This window comes from Hemitrygon akajei, chromosome 27, assembly GCF_048418815.1.
Source record: "Hemitrygon akajei chromosome 27, sHemAka1.3, whole genome shotgun sequence".
Taxonomy (NCBI): domain Eukaryota; kingdom Metazoa; phylum Chordata; class Chondrichthyes; order Myliobatiformes; family Dasyatidae; genus Hemitrygon; species Hemitrygon akajei.
The window spans coordinates 47,734,695-47,757,177 of record NC_133150.1 but is presented as its reverse complement, the minus strand read 5'-3'; the positions used below and the strand labels follow the sequence as shown (position 1 = coordinate 47,757,177).

Below are 22,483 nucleotides of genomic sequence, written 5' to 3'. Positions count from 1 at the left end.
ATCTTTGCCTTATGACTCTGTTGCAGTGTACAGACATGTGAATTCTAATGGCTTGTAGAAAGAAGCTGTCCCATAGCCGGTTGGTCCCGGCTTTAACGCTGCGGTACCATTTGCCAGACGGAAGCCACTGAAACAGTTTATGGTTGGGGTGACTGGTGTCCCCGATGATCTTCCAGGCTTTCTTTCTGCACCTGCCGCTATAAATGTCCTTGGTGGAGGGAAGTTCACATCCACAGGTGTGCTGGGCTGTCCGTACCACTCCCAGCAGTGCCCAGCGATCAAGGTTGGTGCAGTTCCTGTACCAGGTGGTGATACAGCCAGTCAGGATGCTCTCAAAGGTGCCCCTGTAGAAGGTCTTGAGGATTTGGGGGCCCATGCCAAACTCCTTCTGTCACTCGAGGTGGAAGAGACGCTGTTGTGCTTTCTTTGCCACAAAGCCGGTGTGTACCGTCCAGGTGACATCATCGGTGGTATGTCTACCGAGGAACTTGAAACTACTCACCCTCTCAGCTGCAGACCCATTGATGTTGATCAGGCCAAGCCTGTCTAGTTTGCGCCAAACTATTACTCTGCCTGGTCTCCTCGACCTGCGGACGGCCCCTAGTTCTTCATACCACTCCCATCCGTGTACACAAGATTCATGAGGTTAATTCCTGGGATGTCAGGACTGTCTTACGCAGAGAGGTTAGAGAGACTGGGCTTGTACACGCTGGAATTAAGGAGATTGAGAGGGGATCTGATTGCAACATATAAGATTATTAAGGGATTGGACAAGATAGAGGCAGGAAATATGTTCCAGATTCTGGGAGAGTCCAATACCAGAGGGCATGGTTTGAGAATAAGGGGTAGGTCATTTAGGACAGAGTTAATAGACAATAGACAATAGGTGCAGAAGTAGACCATTCGGCCCTTCGAGTCTGCACTGCCATTTTGAGATCATGGCTGATCATCTACTATCAATACCCGGTTCCTGCCTTGACCCCATATCCCTTGATTCCCCTATCCATAAGATACCTATAAGAAGATAAGAAGAACTTCTCCCAGAGAGTTGTGGTGGTCTGGAATGCACTGCCTCAGAAGGCAGTGGAGGCCAATTCTCTGGATGCTTTCAAGAAGGAGCTAGATAGGTATCTTATGGATAGGGGAATCAAGGGATATGGGGACAAGGCAGGAACCGGGTATTGATAGCAGATGATCAGCCATGATCTCAGAATGGCGGTGCAGGCTCAAAGGGCCGAATGGTCTACTTCTGCACCTATTGTCTATTGTCTATTGTCTCATCCAGACTTCTCTTAAATGTTGAAATCAAACCAGCACCTTTCACTTCTGCCAGCAGCTTGCTCCATGCTCCCACCACCATCTGAGTGAAGATCCCCCTCCTGTTTCCCTTAAGCATTTCACCTTTCACCCTTAACCCTTCACCTCTAGCCATAGTTCCATCCAACCTCAGTGGAAAAAGCCTGCTTGCATGTACCCCATCTGTACTCATCACAATTTTGTATGCCTCTATCAAATCTCCCGTCATTCTCCTGTTCTCCAGGGAATAATGCCCTAACCTAATCAACTTTTTCCTATAACATAGGTCCTCAAGACCCGACAATATCCTTGTAAACTTTCTTTCAATCTTATTAATATCTTTCCTATAGGTAGGTGACCAGTCCATTTATGGACCATGGGGATGATAGATCAGCTATGATGGAATGGTAGAGCAGACTCAATGGGCTGAATGGCTTAATTCTGCTCCTATGTCTTATGGACCTGAACAGCACCCAATTTTTTTCAAAGTTTGCAGGTCCTCTCTTATCCAGAGGGACTGGCGTCAGCTGATATTAGAACAGGGACTGAGACGAGAATGCACTTCCAAATCTCTGCTGTGCCTGCCTTTCAGGACATCGTGTTGAAGAGCTGAATGACATTGCAGAACAGAAATCAGGAAACCATCTCATGAAGCAAAATACAAAGGCAGGTGCTGCCTCACTGTGTCTGTGGGAGCTGCCCCAGTTGCTGAACTGCCCTCTACTTCCTGTCTAAGCATCGAGGTAGATAAACACAGAGATTCTGCAGAGTAACACACATACAAAACACTGGAAGAACTCAGCAGGTAAGGCAGTCCCGGTGAAGGGTCTCGTCCCGAAATGTCAACAATTTATTCCCCTCTGCCTGATCTGCTGAGTCCCACCAGCATCTTGCATGCATTGCAATGTACATCAGCAGATCTCTCCAATTTCCACGTTTTGCATGGAAATCCTAAAGTGTTCAAATTCAAAGGTGAAAATAAGTTTATTATCACAGTACATATCTGTAACCATTTACTGTCATGAGATTCATTTTCTTGCAGGCATTTTCAGTAGAACAAGGAAATACAATGGAAGAAATGAAAAAGCTAAGTGTGGAGACTGACAAACAACCCATGTGCAAAAGAAGACGAACTGAAAATACAGAAATAATAAGCAAGTAAACATATAAATGGATTAATAAATAAATAATGATGAATGATCAAATAAAATGAGTCCTGATGAAGGGTCTTGGCTCAAAACGTTGACTGCTCGTTTCCACGGATGCTGCCTGACCTGCTGAGTTCCTCCAGCGTGTTTGTATGTGTTGCTTTGACCACAGCATCTGCAGTGTACTTTGTGTTTAAAATGAGTTGTAGAGTCCCTGGAAGTGAAGGTTGTGGAATCAGTTCAGCGTTTTGGTGAGTGAAGTTATCCACGCTGGTTCAGGAGGGTTATAACTGTTCTTGAAGCTGGTGGTGTGGGACCTAAGGCTTCTGTACCTTCTGCCTGATATGTTTGCATGGTGTAGGGTTGTACTAGTAAGATAAACTCAAAAGTGTGAGCTCTAATGTATAGAGAAAATGTAGTCTGCTGTGCATTGCACTCCTTTCCATTGAGAACAAGGAGTGGCAGACTAAGGAAATATTGTCACTGATTCAGCCCTGTGTCCATTCACCAGTGTAGGATCAGAACAATGGGACCTTGGGTCCTCCAGCCAGAAAACATCTCCTGACCCACGCAAGCAGAAACCTGGAAAAATGCTCATTAGGAGCTTGTGGAGAAGGCACCAAAAACTCTTAGCAAATTTCTACAGATATACCAGAGAGAGTATTCTAACTGGTTGTATCACTGTCTGGTATGGAGGGGCCACTGCACAAGATTGGAAAAGGCTGCAGAGGGTTGCAAATTCAGTCAGCTCCATCATGGGCACTAGCCTCCCCAGAATCAAGGACACCATAAAAAGGCAATACCTCAAAAAGACCACATCCAACTTTAAGGAGACCCACCACCCAGGACATGCCTCCTTCTCAATACTCCCACCAGAGAGAAGGTCCAGGAGGCTGAAGACACACATTCATGTTATTAGCAAGTTTCTTCTCCTTGGGCATCAGATTTCTGAACAGACAGTGAACCCATGAGCATTACCTCACTATTTTTGCTTTCTTTTTGCACGGCTTATTTTATTTGGTTTTGTATGTATATAATCAATTTAAATATTATATATACCCATATCAGATTTCTTATTATAACTTATAGTTTATTTTAAGTATCATACTATGCTGCTGCCACAAAACAACAAATTCCATGATATATGTCTGTGATAATAAACCTGGATCTGATTCTGATTCTGATTCTGATCCTGGTCCCAATGTGCAGAGAAATGTGCGAGGACCAGAAACTGAGATTAGTGCTCGTGGTAGCAATATCTAAGCTTCAAAGTATTAATTACATAAGAATATCGACGAGCACTGCAAAATGTTAGTAACGGGAAAAAAATATATATATGGTCTGAAGTTCAGAGCAAAATTTCACAATGATTAAAAGACTTAAGTATTAATGGAAACTTTAATTACCAGAAAGCTTTTGGTGACATTTAGAAATTGGTAGACAACCTAAGTAATATATAACCAACAGGAAATTCAATAGGAAGTTAGAAACCAAAATGAGCCACAAAGGGAAATATATAAAGAAAAGTCTAAGTGTCAATCCATGCACACGGCTGTGTGAACGAGACAGAATTATGAAGAGCGTGACTGCGATATTGTGTACACTGATTAACATTCAGTGCTGGTGCTACAGCATAAGCCACACGCATCATCGCTGCTTTAATTATGCTGTGTTTCCTGCTCACATCGAAGAACTCAGAACTTCTTATCAACATATAAAGAACCATTTTGTAAGTATTCACTGAAAATATGTTTTCTCGTGCCTGGTGGAGGACAATTCTTTTTAAATTACAGATCTCCCGCTTCTGAAGTGCAGGATATTTAATGAGAAGCCTGAGACAGTATTATTGCAAGCTGATTGCAAATAGTACTTTTAAAGATAAAACAAGTAAATAAAATATGAAGTTGAAAATCTATCAATGAATATACTAAAACAGTTGAGCTTTGATATCAGTCATTTTAAGCAAATAGATGTAGTTTTATTAAAATAATACATTGCAGATATTTTATATCTAGAGTTGTTTAAATCTATTTTGCATTATTTTGTGAGAGGTGAACATTGCTTTTCTTTAGAAAAGGTTAAGGTCAAAGCCAATTTTATTGTCATATGCACAAGTACATAGACTGTATGCACAGGTGCAAAGATAAACACACTTGCAGCAGCAACACTGACCCACCGTATCATATAAGCAGCATTTGCAAGAAAAAAACATAAGTATAAATTATACACAATTTTTTCCAAGAAAACGTGAGTGCTGTTATTGGAGATTCGGTTAGCCCAGAGAGGGCAGATTTTAAACGAGATAAGCACTCTGTCCGCAGTTAATCAAACATAAACAAAAGGATTTAATGCTTGACACCAGACGATGGTTTCAGAATCAGCTTTCATGCCACAGGAGCTTTAAGTGCCACACCACTAGGTTCAGGAACAGTTATTATCCTACAAACATTTTGGCTCCTGAACCAGCCTGGATAACCTCAAATCTGAACTGATTCCACAAGCTATGGACTCCCATTCAAGAACTCTGCGACTTACATTCTCAGTACTATTTATGTTTTTATTTATCGTTTGCACAGCTTGTCATCTTTTGCACATTACTTGTTTGTCAGTCTTTGTTTTTAGTTTTTCATTGATTATCATTGATCAATTTTGCTCGACTGTGAACGCCTGCAAGAAAATTAATCTTAAGGTAGTATAAGGTGATAAATATGTACTTTGACAATCAATTTCTTTGAACTTTGAACCTTGGAAAAGTAAACTGGGTTTGTGCCTAAAAGTGTACAGGTCAGGCAACTATTGGAAGGAAGAAATTATTCATTGGATAAAAGATTTTGTATTTGTTTTTTGTTACAGCAAAGAAAAGATGACAATATTAAGATAACATTGCTGGAAAGACAAGGTCTGCCAGGAATCAGGGTGAGTAATGTTTCACATGATCAGTCATACATCAGTTATTAAAGCTGGGCATGATTGCTGTCGGAGGGTTCTGGTGTTGCAGGCAGGTTTTACTGCCTGAGAGACTCCACGTAAAGAAAATAATAGATCAAACGTCTCATGTTGACAAATGATGCCCTTTTTGAGGCTGATTTTCACTGCACTGATTTGTGTTGTCTTGTCACCGCTGAGTCACAAAGCTCTTTGATCAGAAAAATAAACAGAGCACAGAGAAAGGTCACAGCCGTGGGATGGGAATGGTGTACAAATGTGAACACCAACCTCAGCACTGACCCGAGTCTAATTTTACCCGAAACTGGGATTTAGACTGATTTTCCTGATGGCTGTTCACTGCCATTACAGGAGTTATCAATAACGACGAACATTTCCATATCTTTTCAGTATTTTTGTTTATTATTTATTAATTTATCATTTATAAGATACACTGTGGGGTAGGTCCTTCTGGCCCCTCGAGCCGCACCGCCCAGAAATCCCCCGATTTAGTCTCAACCTACCAACCGGTAGGTCTTTGGACTGTGGGAGGAAATCAGAGCACCCGGAGGAAAGACACGCAGTCACGTGGAGAACATACAAACTCCTTACAGGCAGTGGCAGGAATCGAATCCGGGTCACCTGCACCATAAAAAAACTTTGTGCTATCCACTACGCTACCGTGCCCCCAGTTTATAAGTGGGATATTGATAATTCCTGTAATTGCAGTGAGCAGATAACAGGAACATCACACTTGACCTGAAACCAGTGCAGTCCCTCTGGTGAATCTCTTCCACAATGTTGCAAGGGCCAGATTACAGAATTTAGAACCATGGGCTCGATGCCCTATTTTTGTGTGGGAATAGATCTGTCAGGGGGCAATGCTAGCTGGAGCACACCCGGCACATCTTTAAGAAAAAAGCCAAACTAAACAGGCTAATTAATTAGGTGCCGCCCTGGGCGATTTGAGTATCCCAGAAACTGCTGATCTCCTGGGATTTTTATGCACAACAGACTCTGGAGTTTACAAAGAATGGTGCCAAAAACAAAAAAAACATCCAGCCAGTGGATTTAACAAGATGTCTTCGCTCACAGAACAACCACTCGCTGGGTGTGCTCTGGCTAGCACTGCACCCCTCAGATCTGTCATCTCATGTAGTGTTACATAATACTGATAGTAAAATAGCAAGTCCGGTTAGGATGAGACTACAGGCTCTATAAATAGGACCCAGATACACCACATAACCCTGTTGTAATGTGGATGAAGTCACAGGAGAGACTCTGAGGTTTGTGGATATAGAAGTGTCTTATTCAACAAAAATGAGCAACAGGCATCATAGTGAGACACTCTTGGAGCAAGAGACTTCCCGACCAAACACTACATGACATTTCTATAAGCTAAAGATCAGAAGTAACCGCAGGGCAATTCTATATTTACATTGTATCTACAATGCTTCCTTTGAATTACATATAGTTTTTATACACCTCCTTCTTCGCACCCACACTCCAGACACGCAGAATGAATGTTAATCAGAATTGTCTGGTTTGCAATCAACTCCAGCCTACAGCTCCAGAAAAACTATTGTTCAGAGCTGCATTTTAAATTCAATCTACAATCCATGTTCATGCCTGAAGATTAGTTGCTGGAGAGATTAATATTTGCTATATAGTCTAACTCCTCAATATGCCCTAACAACCCCATACATCGGTCTGTGCCTAAGGGTCGTTGGGGGGCGTGCTCACTCTACGCGGGCATGACCCAAGGAGCCAAAATCAAATTCCTTCCAATGCTTGGGAATCCAAATTAAAAACAAATTAAAAAGCTGGGAACACTCCCCCGGTGAGGCAGCATCTGTAGAGGGGCAGAATCAGTGTTTCAGGCGGGTGAACTTAAATTAAACCAAATGAAACTGAACTCCCAGCAACCCGTCTGTGTTGTAATTGAGTAGATACTAAGGGAAGAAATAAATAATTTTAAAATTAGGTTTATAAATAGAAAATGAAACAATTTAATTCTGTAGTATTTTGAAATAATACCTTATTTGTATCAATTTCACTTTTGGGTTATGAGTCTACAGTTTGAGAAAGTGCATTACAGATTACTAGAACTGTTGCAGTTTTCAAGTTGTGCAATGGCCAGATTAAGGGCTTAATAGTGACCTCTTGTAAATGTTTAGGATAAGCACAGCTGCCAGTTCCTGAAGGAGATGCTGAACTTCTACCTCAAGGATGTAATCCCTGCAGCCAAGACCAACAAAAGGATAATCAACAAACACATCAGTAAAATTGGGAATGCCTTGCATGAGCTGAACGAGAATGTGCAAAACTGTGTAAGTACTGCATTTTTTCCCCGTGAATTCCAATTGGAAGGGAAAACACTGTGAACAACTTCGCAAAACACACAAAATGCTGGAGGAACTCAGCCGGAGAGAAATAAACAGTCAATGGTTCAGGCTGATGAATAACTTGAGAAGTTTTTTTTAAAGTTATTTTTAAAAATTATTATAAGACAATAAGACCATAAGACATGGCAATAGAATCAGGCCATTTGGTCCATCAAATCTGCTCCTCCATTCTATCATGGCTGATCTATTAACCCTCTCAACCCCATCCTCCTGCCTTCTCACATAACATTTGATGCCCTGACTAATCAAGAGCTTTTTAACCTGTGCTTTAAATACTACATATCTAATGACTTGGCCTCCACAGCCATCTGCGGAAATTAATTCTACAGATTCACCACTCTCTGGATAAAGAAATTCCTCTTTATCTATATTCTAAAGGGATGTCCCTCTGTTCTGAGGCTAGATTTCTGGTCCTAGACTCCCTCACGATAGGAAACATCCTCTCCATGTCCACTCTATGCCTTTTACGATAAGAGAATGTCATTTGTGGAATTACCGATGGAAGCATTACCAGCATTCACATTAGTTATATCATGGCATTGATGATAGCTTTAGAGTGTTTGCCCTTGGAACTTCACATGGAAACCCTGAAATGACAACTTCTGCACCATCCACCACCAGAAGGCTGCTGTGCTTGGACCCTTCTCTGACACTATCGGGGAGATCACTGGAACTGAAGTTCCTTATGGGGTTCATGCTCTAAAGATGCTGAGAATAGGCATGATCTAACCAGGATTGTAGCATTCAGCTTAGGCAACAGAGTCATCCTAATGCTTATGGATTGTAATATATTTTGGAGTTTATATCTAACAACCTGGCCTCAGTAACTTTCCAATCTTTATTTAGCTTTTGCAAAATATTCACTGAAAATTGTACAATATTCTATGGCTTTTGATCTTCAGACACACCGTAAGTTTAGATGATTCATGTTTCTAAACAGGTGTTCTGTTTGGAGAAGATGCAACATCACTGCTGTCTACCGAATCAAAGCTAAATGACCAAAGGGTATTTCCTAATGTGAACTGCAGTTGTTTCCTCTGACCCTTATTACCAGCTTCCATGCAGTATCCTGACTCATGCATAGGCTGCAGTTTCAGTTTATCATGATATTATTGGAAGGAAAGTCAGGCAACTTCTCTAAAAGCAAAATATAATGTAGTGGAGGAGTTCAGTAGGTCAGAATCAGCTTTAATACTACTGGCATGTGATGTGAAATTTGTTGTTTGGTAGCAGCAGTACATTGCAATATATAATAATACAATACAAATTACAATAAGAAATATATATAAAGAATTAAGTTAAATATGTTAAGAGTGCAAAACAAGAGCAAAAAAAAGTTGTGAGGTACATGGGCTCATTGTCCATTCAGAAATCTGATCGTGGTGGGGAAGAAGCTGTTCCTGAAATGTTGAGAGGGTGTTTCATGCTCCTGTGCCTCCTCTCTGATGTTAGCAAAGAGAAGAGGGCACGTCCTGGGAGGTGGGGTACTAAATGATGGATGCCACCTTTTAGAGGCATTGGCTTTTGAAGATGCCCTCGATGCTGGGGAGGCTAGTGCCCATGACGGGGCTGGCTGAGTTTACAGCCTTCTGCTGCTTTTTCTGATCCTGTGTGGTGGCCCCACTGTACCAGTCAGAAGCAGAAGGAAAGGAACTGTCTACGATTTGGGTCCTCCATCAGGTCATTGCTTCCTCTTCTCCCCCCCTCACAGATTTTACTCAACATGTTGAGTTCCTCCAGCAGAATGCTTTAAGCTCAAGATTCCAGCACCTGCAGCCTTTTGTGCCTCCAGCTTCTTTAAAATTCCGTCTTACAGAATGGCACCACCCTGTACCTACCTTACGTCCAACTATTTACTTAGGGCATCCAGAAAAAGTATTTAACATGGGAGGTTGTGCTCCTCATCTCTGTTCTACTGGGATGTCTTTCCACTCTGAAGCCCTCTTTTCTTACGACTCCCCACTATAGGAAACATCCCCTCCATGTCCACTCTATCTAGGTCTTTCAATGTATAGTCTATGTTTCTATGACATAGAATATAGACATCACAGCACAGTGCAGGACCTTCAGCTGTGGAGGCCAAGTCATTGGGGATATTTAAAATGGAGGCTGGTAGGTTCTTGATTAGTAAGGGCATCAAAGGTAACAGAGAGAGGGCAGGAGAATGGGGTTGAGAGGGATAATAAATCAGCCATGATGGAATGGTGGAGCAGTCTCAATGTGCCAAATGGTCCCATTCTGCTTCTGCCAAAAGACTTTTCTAAATATTTATAGATTAGCTTTATATGTCACATGTACATCGAAACATACAACGAAGTGCATCGTGTGCACCAATGACCAACACAGTCCGAGGAGGTCCTGGGTGCTGGGTGCTCAAGTGTGGCCGTGCCTCCAGCACCAACATAGCATGCCCCCAACTTAACCCATACCCCTCTGGACTGTGGGTGGAAACTGGAGCACTTTGGAGAAAACCCACACAGTCACGGGGAAAAATGTACAAAGTCCTTACAGGCAGCGGCGAAAACTGACCCCGAGTCACTGGTACGGTAAAGCTGCTGACCCCCCCAAGATGTGCTGGTTGCTAATTGATCGCTGTAAGTCCCTAATGTAGGCTGATGGCAGAAAGAGTTAACAGGTAATTGCAGCAGGAAATAGGCTGCAGGGTTACAGGGAATTAGGGAGGTAGGGGCTAGGATTAATGCAGTTGCTCTCTGGGAGCTGGTATGGACAGGATGGAACATTGAAAAGCCCAAGTAGAGTGGACTCCTGTGTCTTATGTCTTAAATGACATCTTTTTCTGCTGCTGTGAGCTTCAGGAGAAGGTTCCCAGTGATGTTTCAAGTGCTTGTCATTGATTCTGTGGCATTTCTTTGTTCTGCTGTGGATGCACACAAGAAAATTAATCTCACAGTAGTATATGGTGACATATACATACTTCGATAATAAATTTAGTTTTTTAAAAATACTTCTTCCACATAGATTTACAGGTCATGTTGCTGCTCATTGCAAAGCACCAAGTCTAAAGCACAGAGGCATTCTAACCCAGCAGGTCATGCGACTGGGGCATTGCTCTGTGTCTGATTTTGCGTCAGGAAATTGGGAGTTATCTGACGGTTTTGACCCCAAATTGTAAAGGCTATTGTTCTTTGCTGCAATGAGCATGCCAGAGCGAAGAGCGAGATTCGTTCAGGGGCTGGTTAAACATGCACAGCTCAACATTTGCACCAATTCAGAATGAAACAGAGGCAGGCATCAAATGAATGTTTCACCATAGTTACTGTGAAAACCGTTAACCAGATAACCAGGCAATTGGAGTGCACTTGCAAAAGCCTGAGCAAAAATAAAGAATGCAAATTTTCAGTGGGACAGCACCATTTGCAAACAGAAGGCTTAAATGACAAAACAAACTGCTGACCTAGATGTTTCTGCAGTTAAATCATCTTGTCAAAGCAAGAATGATTGACTGCAATACAATTGAAGGAAAAACTAGGTCTAATACTTGTGTGTTAAATAATGTCACATAAGTTATCTTCTAAACCCTGAACAGCTGCAAAAGTTAGTGTTCTCTACACCTTGTGACTCATTGGGTGACTCAGCAATAAAGTCTGCTTCTGAAACTCTAGGACAATAATGTGCCTCTTCCCTTTCCTGGCTTTGTGTTGAAAGAGATCCCTCCCATGCTGCCCACACCCACACTACAGCGGTTAATTGCACTCCTGATAAACTTGCTTTGATCTCAGCAGCAGCTTAACTCTGCAACTTTGGTTTTGCCTGAGCTGCTGTGGTATCAGCTTCAAGTCACATCCTATACAAACAGCAAACCAAAGCAGAAGGACCAAGTCGGAACAAGCCTTAAACTAAATTCAAGGTGCTGTGGGACCATAAGATATAGGAGCCGAATTAGGGAATTCAGCCTATTGGGTCTGCTCTGCCATTCGATCATGAATGATTTATTTTCCCTCTTAATCCCATTCTCCTTCCTTCTCCCCATAACCTTTGGTGCCCTTACTAACCAAGAACCTATCAACCTCCGTTTTTAATATATCCAATGACATGGCCTCCGCAGCTGTCAGTGGCAATGGACTCCACAGAGTCACCATGCTCTGGCTAAAGAAATTCCTCCTTACTGAGGCACTTTGGTCCATCTCCTTCAAATCACAGCCTGATGAAGGGTCTCAGCTCAAAACATTGGCTGTTTATTCATTTCTATAGACGCTACCTGACCTGCTGAGTTTCTCCAGCAGTTTGTGTGTGTTGCTTTGGATTTCCAGCACCTGCAGAATCTCTTGTTTTTATCTTCATTTTAAAATGGTCATGACTAGCATGCAGAGTGTCACAGGAACCAACAGGTACCTTGTAGCATATTTAACATGGCTTAACATGAATACTCTTTGCGCGAGTATTTGGTGTGTTGGCCTTCATCAGTCGGGGGACCGAGTTCGAGAGTTGCAGCCCTAAAAGAACTCAGGTCAGACCACACTTGGAATATTGTGTCTAGTTCCAGTCCCCTCATTATAGAAAGGATGTGGAAGCTTTAGAGAGGGTGCAGAGGATATTTACCAGTATGCAACATTTCCTATGAGGATAAGTTGAGTGAACTAGGGTTTTTCTCTTTGGAATGAAGGGGGATTTGAGCTAATAGGTTGAGGGGGCAGCCAGAGGCTTTTCTCCTGGGGTGGAGAAGGGGGTACAATTTTAAGGTGATTGGAGGAAAGTATAGGAGGGATGTTAGTAATTGGTTTTCTACACATAGTGCGATAGGTGTCCATGCCAGGGGTGGTGGTAGAGGCAGATATATTAGGGGCATAAAACAGGTTCTTAGATTGGCACGTGGATGATAGAAAAATAGAGGGCTATGTGGAAGGGAAGGGTTAGATTGATTCTAAAAGTTCAGCATAACGTCATGAGCTGAAGGGCTTGGACTGTGTTGTAGTGTTCAGTGGTCCATGTTCTATTGTTACCTTCGGTACTGGATTTCAAGCTAATCACCCTGTTGTTAATACTCACACTGCTTTCACAGGTTTATAACAACATTTAGACTTGGTACAGCTTGTATAAATTAGTATCAGAATGTGTGTCATTTCTAATTGGTAACAAGAGTGAACCATTTTGTAAGATGAGTTATTTTGCCTTTTAGCATCATTTCTTCAACTGCGAACTGTGCAGCTGCAACCGAAGTTCCTACTTCAAGAACATACATCAGACATTCAAGCAGGTAAGAGAACAATTATGTTCTGAAATGTCCAGGGAGGCTGACTTCAGGCAGTCGAAATCTCACTGGTGCTCTTTTTTGCCATTGAGCGCTGCCACAAGAAAGCGAAGACCCCCACCATTCAGGCCAAGCTCTCTTCCCAATACTACCATTGGGGAGGAGGTACAGAAGCCTTAGGTCCCACACCACTAGGTTCAGGAACAGTTATTACCCTTGAACCAGAGAGGATAACTTCACTCATCCCAACACTGAACTGAATCCACAACCTACAGACTCACTTTCAAGGACTGTACAACTCATCTTCTCAGTATTATTTATTATTTCATTTGCACAATTTGTCTTCTTTTGCACCTAGGTTGTTTGTCAGTCTTTGTCATGTAATGTTTTTCATAAGATCTATTTTATTGCTTTATTTTGCTACAAGTGCCTGCAAGAAAATTAATCTCAAGGGAGGATATAATGACACACACAAAATGCCGGAGGAACTCATCAGGTCAGGCAGCATCTATGGACAGGAATAAACAGTTGACGTTTTGGGGCAAGACCGTTCATTAGGACTTGATGAAGGGTCTCGGCCTGAAGCGTTGACAGTTTGAGCTGCTGAGTTCCTCCACCATCTTGCACGTGCTACTCTGGATTTCCAGCATCTGCAGAGTATCTGGAGTTTAGCACAAGATATCATATGCGCACATAAGATAATAAGTTTACTTTGATTTTAATGGTCATTGTGTGGTAATGTGTTACTGTTCTCATCAGTTACAGATGAAAGGCGTGTACAAAGCAATGGGAGAACTTAACGCCTTCATTGACTGGATTTGGAATTACATAAACTTGAGACGACATTAAGAAGGAGTGGAGCAGACTGATCGATTGCCAATGCAGTATTTCCTCAATTAAGAAAATCACTAGTATTTAAAGCCATATTTATATTTAGGCTTGGCAGTTTCAGCATTTTTGCTACTTCATTGTGGTGTTTGCTTTTCCCAATATTTGTTAACCCTTTAAGAGTAAAATGAACAGAATGCTTTTCCGATTTGTGGTGTTGTTCTCAATCTGGACTGATTCAGTATTGTCCCCTGCTTTTGAAAGTTAGCTCCCTTGAAGACAACAAAAGTGGGCATTGGGAGCAGTCAAAATTGAACAGCCAGCAAGGAATGGCAAGGTCATTGCTATCAGTCGCCATAAGACCATAAGACATATGGAGCAGAATCAAACCATTCGGCCCATTGAGCCTGTTCCATCTATCAATCATGGCTGACTTATTATCCCTCTCAACCCCACTCTCCTGCCTTCTCCCCGCTAACTTTGGCCCCCTTACTAATTGAGAGCCTATCACCCTCCGTTTTAAATATACCCAATGACTTGGCCTCCACATTTGCCTGTGGCAATGAATTCTACAGATTCACCATCAGTAAATCCTTCCTCATCTCTGTTCTAAAGGGATTTACTTGTTTCTGAGGCTGTGTTCTCTGGTCTTAGACTCCCCCAATGATAGGAAACCCTCTCCATGTCCACTGTATTGTCACAAATGAACATTCACCATGTTCTCCAAGCAACTACTCTGGGGATGGGATAGATTAAGGCAGTCTGTAACCAGATAATCCAATACTATTGAAGTGTCCTGTCTCTCTGACTCACCCTGCTCCCCTGTGCTACAGTGCCTCGCTTCTGCCCAATGACACTTACTGACCCCACAAGAATTCACCCGGTTTTCAATGCTTGAAGTCACCAAGGTTATTCCAATTCCCCAGTATCTAAAAATGCTTCTTCTGTATACCGCACTTGTTGCAATTTGTCCTGTGACTGCTCGATCTAAATGTAAATCACATCTGAATGAATTTCATTCAATTTTTATTTTTCAATAGAATGAAAATGCAAATAATAATTTTTTATTTCATAGTCTTTTGTTAGATCAACAATTCCAGTTTAGATTATTCATGTCTTTGAGAATTAAGCAACAGAACAAAAATAACTCTCACAATTAGTTCATAAGATTTTCTCAACATTCTTTACTGCTAGTGGTCAGTATATTTTGATGACTGAGATATTTTAAATTTGCATTTTTTACTATTTATGAGAGTGCAATATGGAGCTTTAAGTAATTTAATTTCAGTGTATTTTGATATATCCATCCATTACTGTATCAGTAAATCTATAACAACCATTGCAAAGACATTTACTGCAATATCACTGCTTGATTCAATCTAAATATTTATTGACTTGTTATGAATACTATCTGTGTTCAAGTGAATGTACACTTGTGTGTACTTTATGATGTTATGACACCTTGTCACCATCATTGCAATATTAGGAGCTCTATTTTGAACTAGTTTAGATCTAGATCTTCACACTTTGCCTGAGACTATTGTCAAATTCTCACTTTTGAACACATTGTGATGTATTCATCATCATCATAATGTGCTGTGCCATATGACATCATCACTATGTGCCGTGCCGTATGACGTGGGCGATCGTGGTCTTGACCATGATTGCTCTTGGCAAATTGTTCTACAGAAGTGGTTAGCCATTACCTTTTTCTGGGCAGTGTCAAGATGGGTGACCCTGGCCATTATCAATACTCTTCAGACATTGTCTGCCTGACGCCAGTGGTCGCATAACCAGGACTTGGGATATGCACTAGCTGATCATACGACCATCCACCACCTGCTCCCATTGCTTCACGTAACCCCCATCGGTGGGGTGGAGGGGCAAGGGTAACCTGCAGGCTAGTGGAGGGAAGGAGCACCTTACACCTCCTCTTATCAAATTCTCACTTTTGAGCACATTGTGAAGTACTAACCTTAAAAAAATGTAAAAGAAAATCCATTGTAAGTCTTCAGATGATCCTGGAACAAAGTCTCACCAGCCTGTGTGAAGGGGAAAGAAAGCTTCCCAGCACAGGGAGAAGTGTGTAAAAACTAATCATTATTGTCACACGAGTTGGTCTAATGACGATGGAGACAATGTAAATATTGCAATCTATATAAATGTTAACAACTATACCTCATTGTGTATGTTTTGTTAAGTGAGTCCCTTGGATGGAAGGTGATGAACAAAGTAATTAACCTCAGTAGTATGTTTTACAGTGAAATGTAGCGTTGATCCTTTGGACTGTTGTACCTCTGAAAGTTTCTCGTGCTGTTTCCATCTGAAGTGCAAATTCTTACAGATTTGTGTATGTTGAATTGGGTGTTAAGGGCCCAGAATCTGTTACATCAAGTTAAAAGTAATTATTGTACTTTGGGGGGGGGGATTCGCCGAAGGCTTTAAAGTGTCAGAACATGAATGTCTCTGCTTTGTTTAATGTATTGACACACTCTGCCTACCTCATTGCATGTGTAGTGTGTGAATCTGAACTATTGTATACCTGATTGCACTGTTTAAGTAAATACCGTTTTGTTCAAATCTTCAGTTATCGATCTGTTGCCTTCTTCCAGAATTATAATTATGATAACAGCATGTAGCAAGGCCATTCAGCCCATTGAGCTCGATGGAGCCCTGCAGCTGAAGTAAAAGTAATTTCATTATTGAAGTACATTTATGTTACCATATACAACCCCAAGATCCATTTTCTTGTGGGCATACTCAACAAATCTATAGAATAACAACCATAATAGATTCAATGAAAGACTACCCAACTCGGGCAGTCAACCAGACTGCAGAAGACAATAAACGGTGCAAATATATAAAAAAGATAATAAATAAATAAGCAATAAATATCACGAAAATGAGGTGAAGAGTCATTGAAAGTGATTCCGTTGGTTGTGGGAACATTTCAATGATGGGGCAAGTGAAGTTGAGTGAAGTTATCACCTTTGGTTCAAGAGCCTGCTGGTTGAAGGGTAATAACTGTTCCTGAACCTAGTGGGGAGTTCTGAGTCCCATTCCCTGCACTTGTCCCATGCTCTAACAATTCTGTTCCATCTATCCAATTCCATTTGAAAGAGATAATCGAATCTGCTTTCACTGCTCTCTTACGCAGCAAATGATTTGTCCTTCCATTTCAGTCAAAGTCAAATGAAACTTATTATCAACGTGCATAGACACTCAGTGACCAATTTATTCAGTATACCTGTACTCCTGCTTGTACATGCAAATATCTTATCAGCCAATCAAGTGGCAGCAACTCAATGCATAATAACATGCAGACATGGTCAAGAGGTTCAGTTGTAGTTCAGAGCAAACATCAAAATGGGGAAGAAATATGATATATGTTGGTGCCAGATAGGGTGGTTTGAGTATATCGGAAACTGCTGATCTCCTGGGATTTTCACGCACAACAATCTCAATTACAGAGAATGGTGCGAGAAAGAAAAAAACAAGCAGTGAACGGCAGGTCTGTGGGCAAAAACACCTAGCTAATGAGAGAGATTGAAGGCGAATGGCCTGACTGGTTCAAGGTGACAGGAACTCACCTGATATCACCTACACAGTGATATGTAGAAGAGCATCTCTGAAAAGACAAAGTATTGAACCTTGAAGTGGATGGGCTGCAGCAGCAGAAGACCATGACAGAAGAAACCTGCTAAAGTGACTACTGAGTGTACGTCACATATATACGTACTCCCTTGAGGTTCATTTTCTTGCAGGTATTTACAATGAAATAAAGACTTACAATGGAACTTATGCAAAACTATATGTAAAAGACTATATGTAAGGACTGACAAGCAACCAATGTTCAAAGGAAGAGAAAATGGTTAAATAAATAAATGTATAAATGAGTAGGTAGATAGATACCTACATACACAAATAAATAAATAATACCAAGAGCATGAATTGTCAGGTCCTGTGAGCTTTAGGGAGTGAATTGCAGCCCACACCACTTTCCAGATGAAAAGACTTCTCCTCCCTAATCCTTCTACCAATCTATGACTACTTATGGTTGACCTGTCTAATAATAGGTACGCCCTTTCTATTTTAAATATATCCTCCTCAGCCCATCTATGGACCTACATATGACTCCTTAGTCGCTTCACGTACATTTATTTATTTAGTGATACAGCACGGAACTAGCCCTTTCAGCCCAATGAGTCGTGCCACCCAGCAACCCTCTGATTTAACCGTCGCCTAACCACAACACAATTTACAATTAAGCGACTAACCGGTATGTCTTTGGACTGTGGGAGGAAACCGGTGCCCAGGAAGAAACCTACGTGCACATGGGAGAACGTACAAACTTTCTTACAGAGGACACCGGAGTCGAGCTCCGAGCTCTAATGCCCCAAGCTGTAATAGCCCCGTGCTAACCGCTGCATTACCATAGCGCCCTGTAACAACTCCAGCCTATCCAATCTTACTCTGTCATTAGAATTTTTCAGTCTTGACAAGCTCTGCACCATCTCCAGTGCAATCTTACCCTCTGATATGTCATGCCCAGACCTGAGCACAAAAGTCAATGTAAGTTTATTATCAAAGTACATAAAAGTCACCACATACTACCCTGAGATTCATGTTCGTGCAGGCATTTACAAGAAAAGTAAAGAAGTACAGTAATATTTATGAAAAACTATACGTGTACTTCCATCCTGCTGATGGACTCTTATTCCCACTCCCATTGGGAAAAAGGCAACGCAGCTTCTACACCCGGACCACCAGACTCAAAATCAAGCCATCAAGCTGATCAACATCTCCACCCATTAACCAACCCCTCCACCACCCTCCCACCAACACTACACACACATCACCTAGCATACTTTATGCACATGTATCTGTCTGCATATAAGTTACTTGTACATTGTGTTGTATAGGATTGCTTTTCTAATTTATATTTATTGTCTTTATGCTTATTGAGATTTCTATGTTGTATCGGATCCAGAGTAACAATTATTTTGTTCTCCTTTACTCTCGTGTACTGACCAATGACAATAAACAACCTTGAACTGTGGTTTGTTCTTTTATTTGCTCGCTGGGAGTCTGATGTTTTTCTTCGAATGGGTTCCATGGTGTTTCAATGATCTGTGTTTGTGGGAAGAGGAATCTCAGGGTTGTATACTGTATATACACATTGATAACAGATGTACTTTGAATCTTTGAATCTTGAATAAACAAAGCCTGACAAGCAACCAAAGAAAAATTATGCAACACTTCACAAACATGCATGTTATCCTTGTTCAGGTTCTCTGTATCTCCCTTTTCTTATACTCTGTGCCCTTACTGATAATGAACAACGCAATCCACTGTTTGCCTTTCTAATCCTCATGTCAGCCAGTGCTAGTACTTTTAACAATCTGTGAACAAACAATCCAAGGTCCCTCCACACCTTTCAGCATCTACAGTGAGCTCAACGGAAGTATCAAGGAGATCAAGATGATCGCACTCCTCTTCACGGCAACCTCAAAGGAATATTTAAATATCACATATTATCAATTTAATCAATTTATTAATTTAATCAATGTGATCAATTTAATATCACATCAAAAAGGCAGAAGCTCGGTGGCACAGGGCAGCATGGTAGCATGGCGGTTAGTGTAACACTATTACAGCACCAGCGACCCAGCTTTAATACCCGCCACTGTCTGTAAAGATTTTGTACCTTCTCTCCATGATCACGGGGTTTCCTCTGGGTTCTCTAATTTCCTCCATATTCCAAAGACCTACAGGTTTCTCCTCTTTGATTAGATTTTCTCTTTGCCAACCCTTGACCTCTCCCACCCACCCTCCCCCCCCCCTTCATTTTTGTTCTAGCATCTTCCCCCTTCCTTCTCAGACCCGAGGAAGGGTCTTGGCCCGAAACGTTGACTGCATACATTTCCCCATAGATGCTGACTGACCAGCCGAGTTCCTCCAGTGTTGTACGGGTTAGTAGGTTAATAGATCACGTGGATGTAATTGAGAGGCATGGGCTTATTGGGCGGGAAGGGCCTGTTACTGTGCTGCATCTCTTCATAAAAAGTAAAATAAAAATAAAAAGTACAGCATCTCACAGGAGAACTAATTGAAACTCATTGAATCCAACGGCACAGAAACAGGCCATTTGGCCCATCATGCTCACGCTGACCACCAAACACCAATCGGCACCAATCCCATTTGGCCTTCTCTCTCCTGGCGATTCAATAGATACTTCTGTATTTTTTCAAGGCTTTGAGAATTGTTGCCTCCACCACTCCCTCAGGCTCTTAAACTGTTGAACTTAAGTCACAGTTGTGCCCTGTGGACTCCCAGCGTTGAGATCCAGGCCCCTGTCAGTCACAGTTGACAGTCAAAACGAAACTACTTCATACTTATCCTTGTCCTTCCATCAACCTTTCCCATCAATCTACTCTCACAGGCCATTAAGAAACATCTGGACAAGCATTTGAATCATGTTTAAGTCGATTGATCAAGGGTTGGTAGATGGGACCGAGGCAACACATACAAGTTGCTGGAGGATCTCAGCAGGTCAGGCAGCGTCAAGTTTAGAGATGTTGCTTGACCTAGTATAGCCAAGTGCATTGGCCAGTCTGGATACGGTGAGGTAAAGGCTTTCTCTACTGTAAAATCCTTGATGTTATCCATTAAATACTTAAAAGTCCAAGTTTTGCAAAACCGTTGTACATTTGATATTTTAGTTATATTAGAGTAATCTTGTAAATTATATATATTGTTTGATTAAGTATTCTTGTTCCCTTCAATAATTCACTATGGGTAATATGTATAAATAGCCCGCCGGTGGCATAGTGGCATCGGCAACAAACTTCAAGGCAAGTGCTCCCGGGTTCGAATCCGGCCGGCTCCTTGTACACTTTCCATCCGTGCTGGGTTGAGCGTCGAGCTGGCAACCGGGCCTCGTTAAAAACTGACAAAATTGCTAAAGAAACAGCAAGGTTGCCACCCGATGCACCATAAGGCGCGGAGAGGAATAACAACATATATAAATGTGCGAATTGCATACATTACCACGCTACCATGTGACACCATGCGCCTTGCTTAAAGTAAAGATAAAGTTACACCCGCATTTTTGCCCTCCACATCTTCCTTTTTATTAATTTAATGTTTTGAAGTTACAAAACATAAAAACTGCTTTATATTCAAAAAACCTTTGGAAATATTTAATTAAGAGATGAAGTTCATTATAAACTTATCTTAATTGTGAAGTTATTTCCAGCAATTCTAGTGTTGCAAATTTAGATGCAAGAATATGCATGTATACCAGTAAAGACAAATGCTGAATAGTGTTTCAGCAAGGGGATTAGAAATGTACTTGTAATCATTTCATCACATAAAGCAAGATCTTTCTCAACCATATACATCTTATCAGTACTGATAGAATAAGCATCACATAGAAAGGCACTTTTATCAGATGTGACTGATCAAAATTGCCAGATGGTAAGTAAGGGTATAGTAATTGATCTGCAGATTAGTTTGAGAATGTGAGACAACTTGCTTCAGTAGATAAAGATGCACGGGGCCCAGTGTGATTTGTAGGTGTGGATGCAGAACTTGCTCGCTCACAGAAAACAGGGGCCAGGGGTGAAAGGCTGTTCCTCTGGCTGGAGGTCCGTGACCAGTACTATTCCACGAGTTTGGTGCTGGGATCTCTGCTGTTTGAGATATACTGTACTGTAAATCAATGATTTGATAAAAATGTAGATCAGATCAGAATTTGGTTTAATATCACTAGTATAGTTGTGAAATTTGTTAACTTTGCGGCTGCACTACGATGCAATACATTACACTAAGTATATACACATATATTAAATAGTTAAGTAATGCAAAAAATAATTTTTTTTTAAAAAAGTAGTGAGATAGTGTTCAAGGGTTCAATGTCCATTTAGGAGTTGGATGGCAGAGGGGAAGAAGGTGTTCCTGAATCGCTGAGTGTGTGCCTTCAGGGTTCTTTACATCCTTTCTGATGGTAGCAGTGGGAAAAGGGCATGTCCTGGGTGGTGGAAGCCGCTTTTCTGAGGCACTGCTCCTTGAAGGCGTTTTGGATACTACGGATGGGTGGATTGGTGAGTTTGTGGATGACACCAAACTTTGGTGGAATTTTAAAGGACAACTGTCAAGGAAATTAAAGTTGTCTAAGACATTGGTGAGGCCTAATTTGGAGAATTGTGTGCAGTTTTGGTCACCTACCTACAGGAAAGAAGTAAATAAGGTTGGAAGAGTACAGAGAAAATTTACAAGGATTTATAACCTGAGTTATAAAGAAAGATTGGATAGGTTATGTCTTTATTCCTTGGAATGTAGAGAGGAGATTTGATAGAGGTATACAAAATTATAAGGGGTATTGATGGAGTAAATACAAGCAGGCTTTTTCCACTGAGGTTGGGTGGGACTACAACCAGAGGTCAAGGGTTAAGGGTGAAAGGTTTGAGGCGTAACTTCTTCAATCAGTGGGTCGTGAGAATATTGAACAAGCTGCTTGTGCAATTCGTGCATGCTGACTCAATTTCAACATTTAAGAGAAGTTTCAATAGGTACATGAATGATAGGGATATAGCGGGCTACGGTCCTGGTGCAGGTTGATGAGAATAGGCAGTTTAAATGGTTCAGAATGGACTAGATGGACAGAAGGG

General features: G+C 41.4%; 1 protein-coding gene across 1 annotated transcript; it reads left to right on the top strand.

Moving 5' to 3' along the window:
* The first annotated feature begins 4,006 nt into the window (after positions 1-4,006).
* LOC140717050 (interleukin-10-like) lies at positions 4,007-16,374 on the top strand. The gene is made up of 5 exons (XM_073030235.1): positions 4,007-4,173; positions 5,298-5,360; positions 7,547-7,699; positions 12,912-12,989; positions 13,743-16,374. The coding sequence occupies exons 1-5, from the start codon at positions 4,018-4,020 to the stop codon at positions 13,830-13,832; spliced, it is 540 nt and encodes a 179-aa protein (XP_072886336.1). The 5' UTR covers positions 4,007-4,017; the 3' UTR covers positions 13,833-16,374.
* Positions 16,375-22,483: the final 6,109 nt, after the last annotated feature.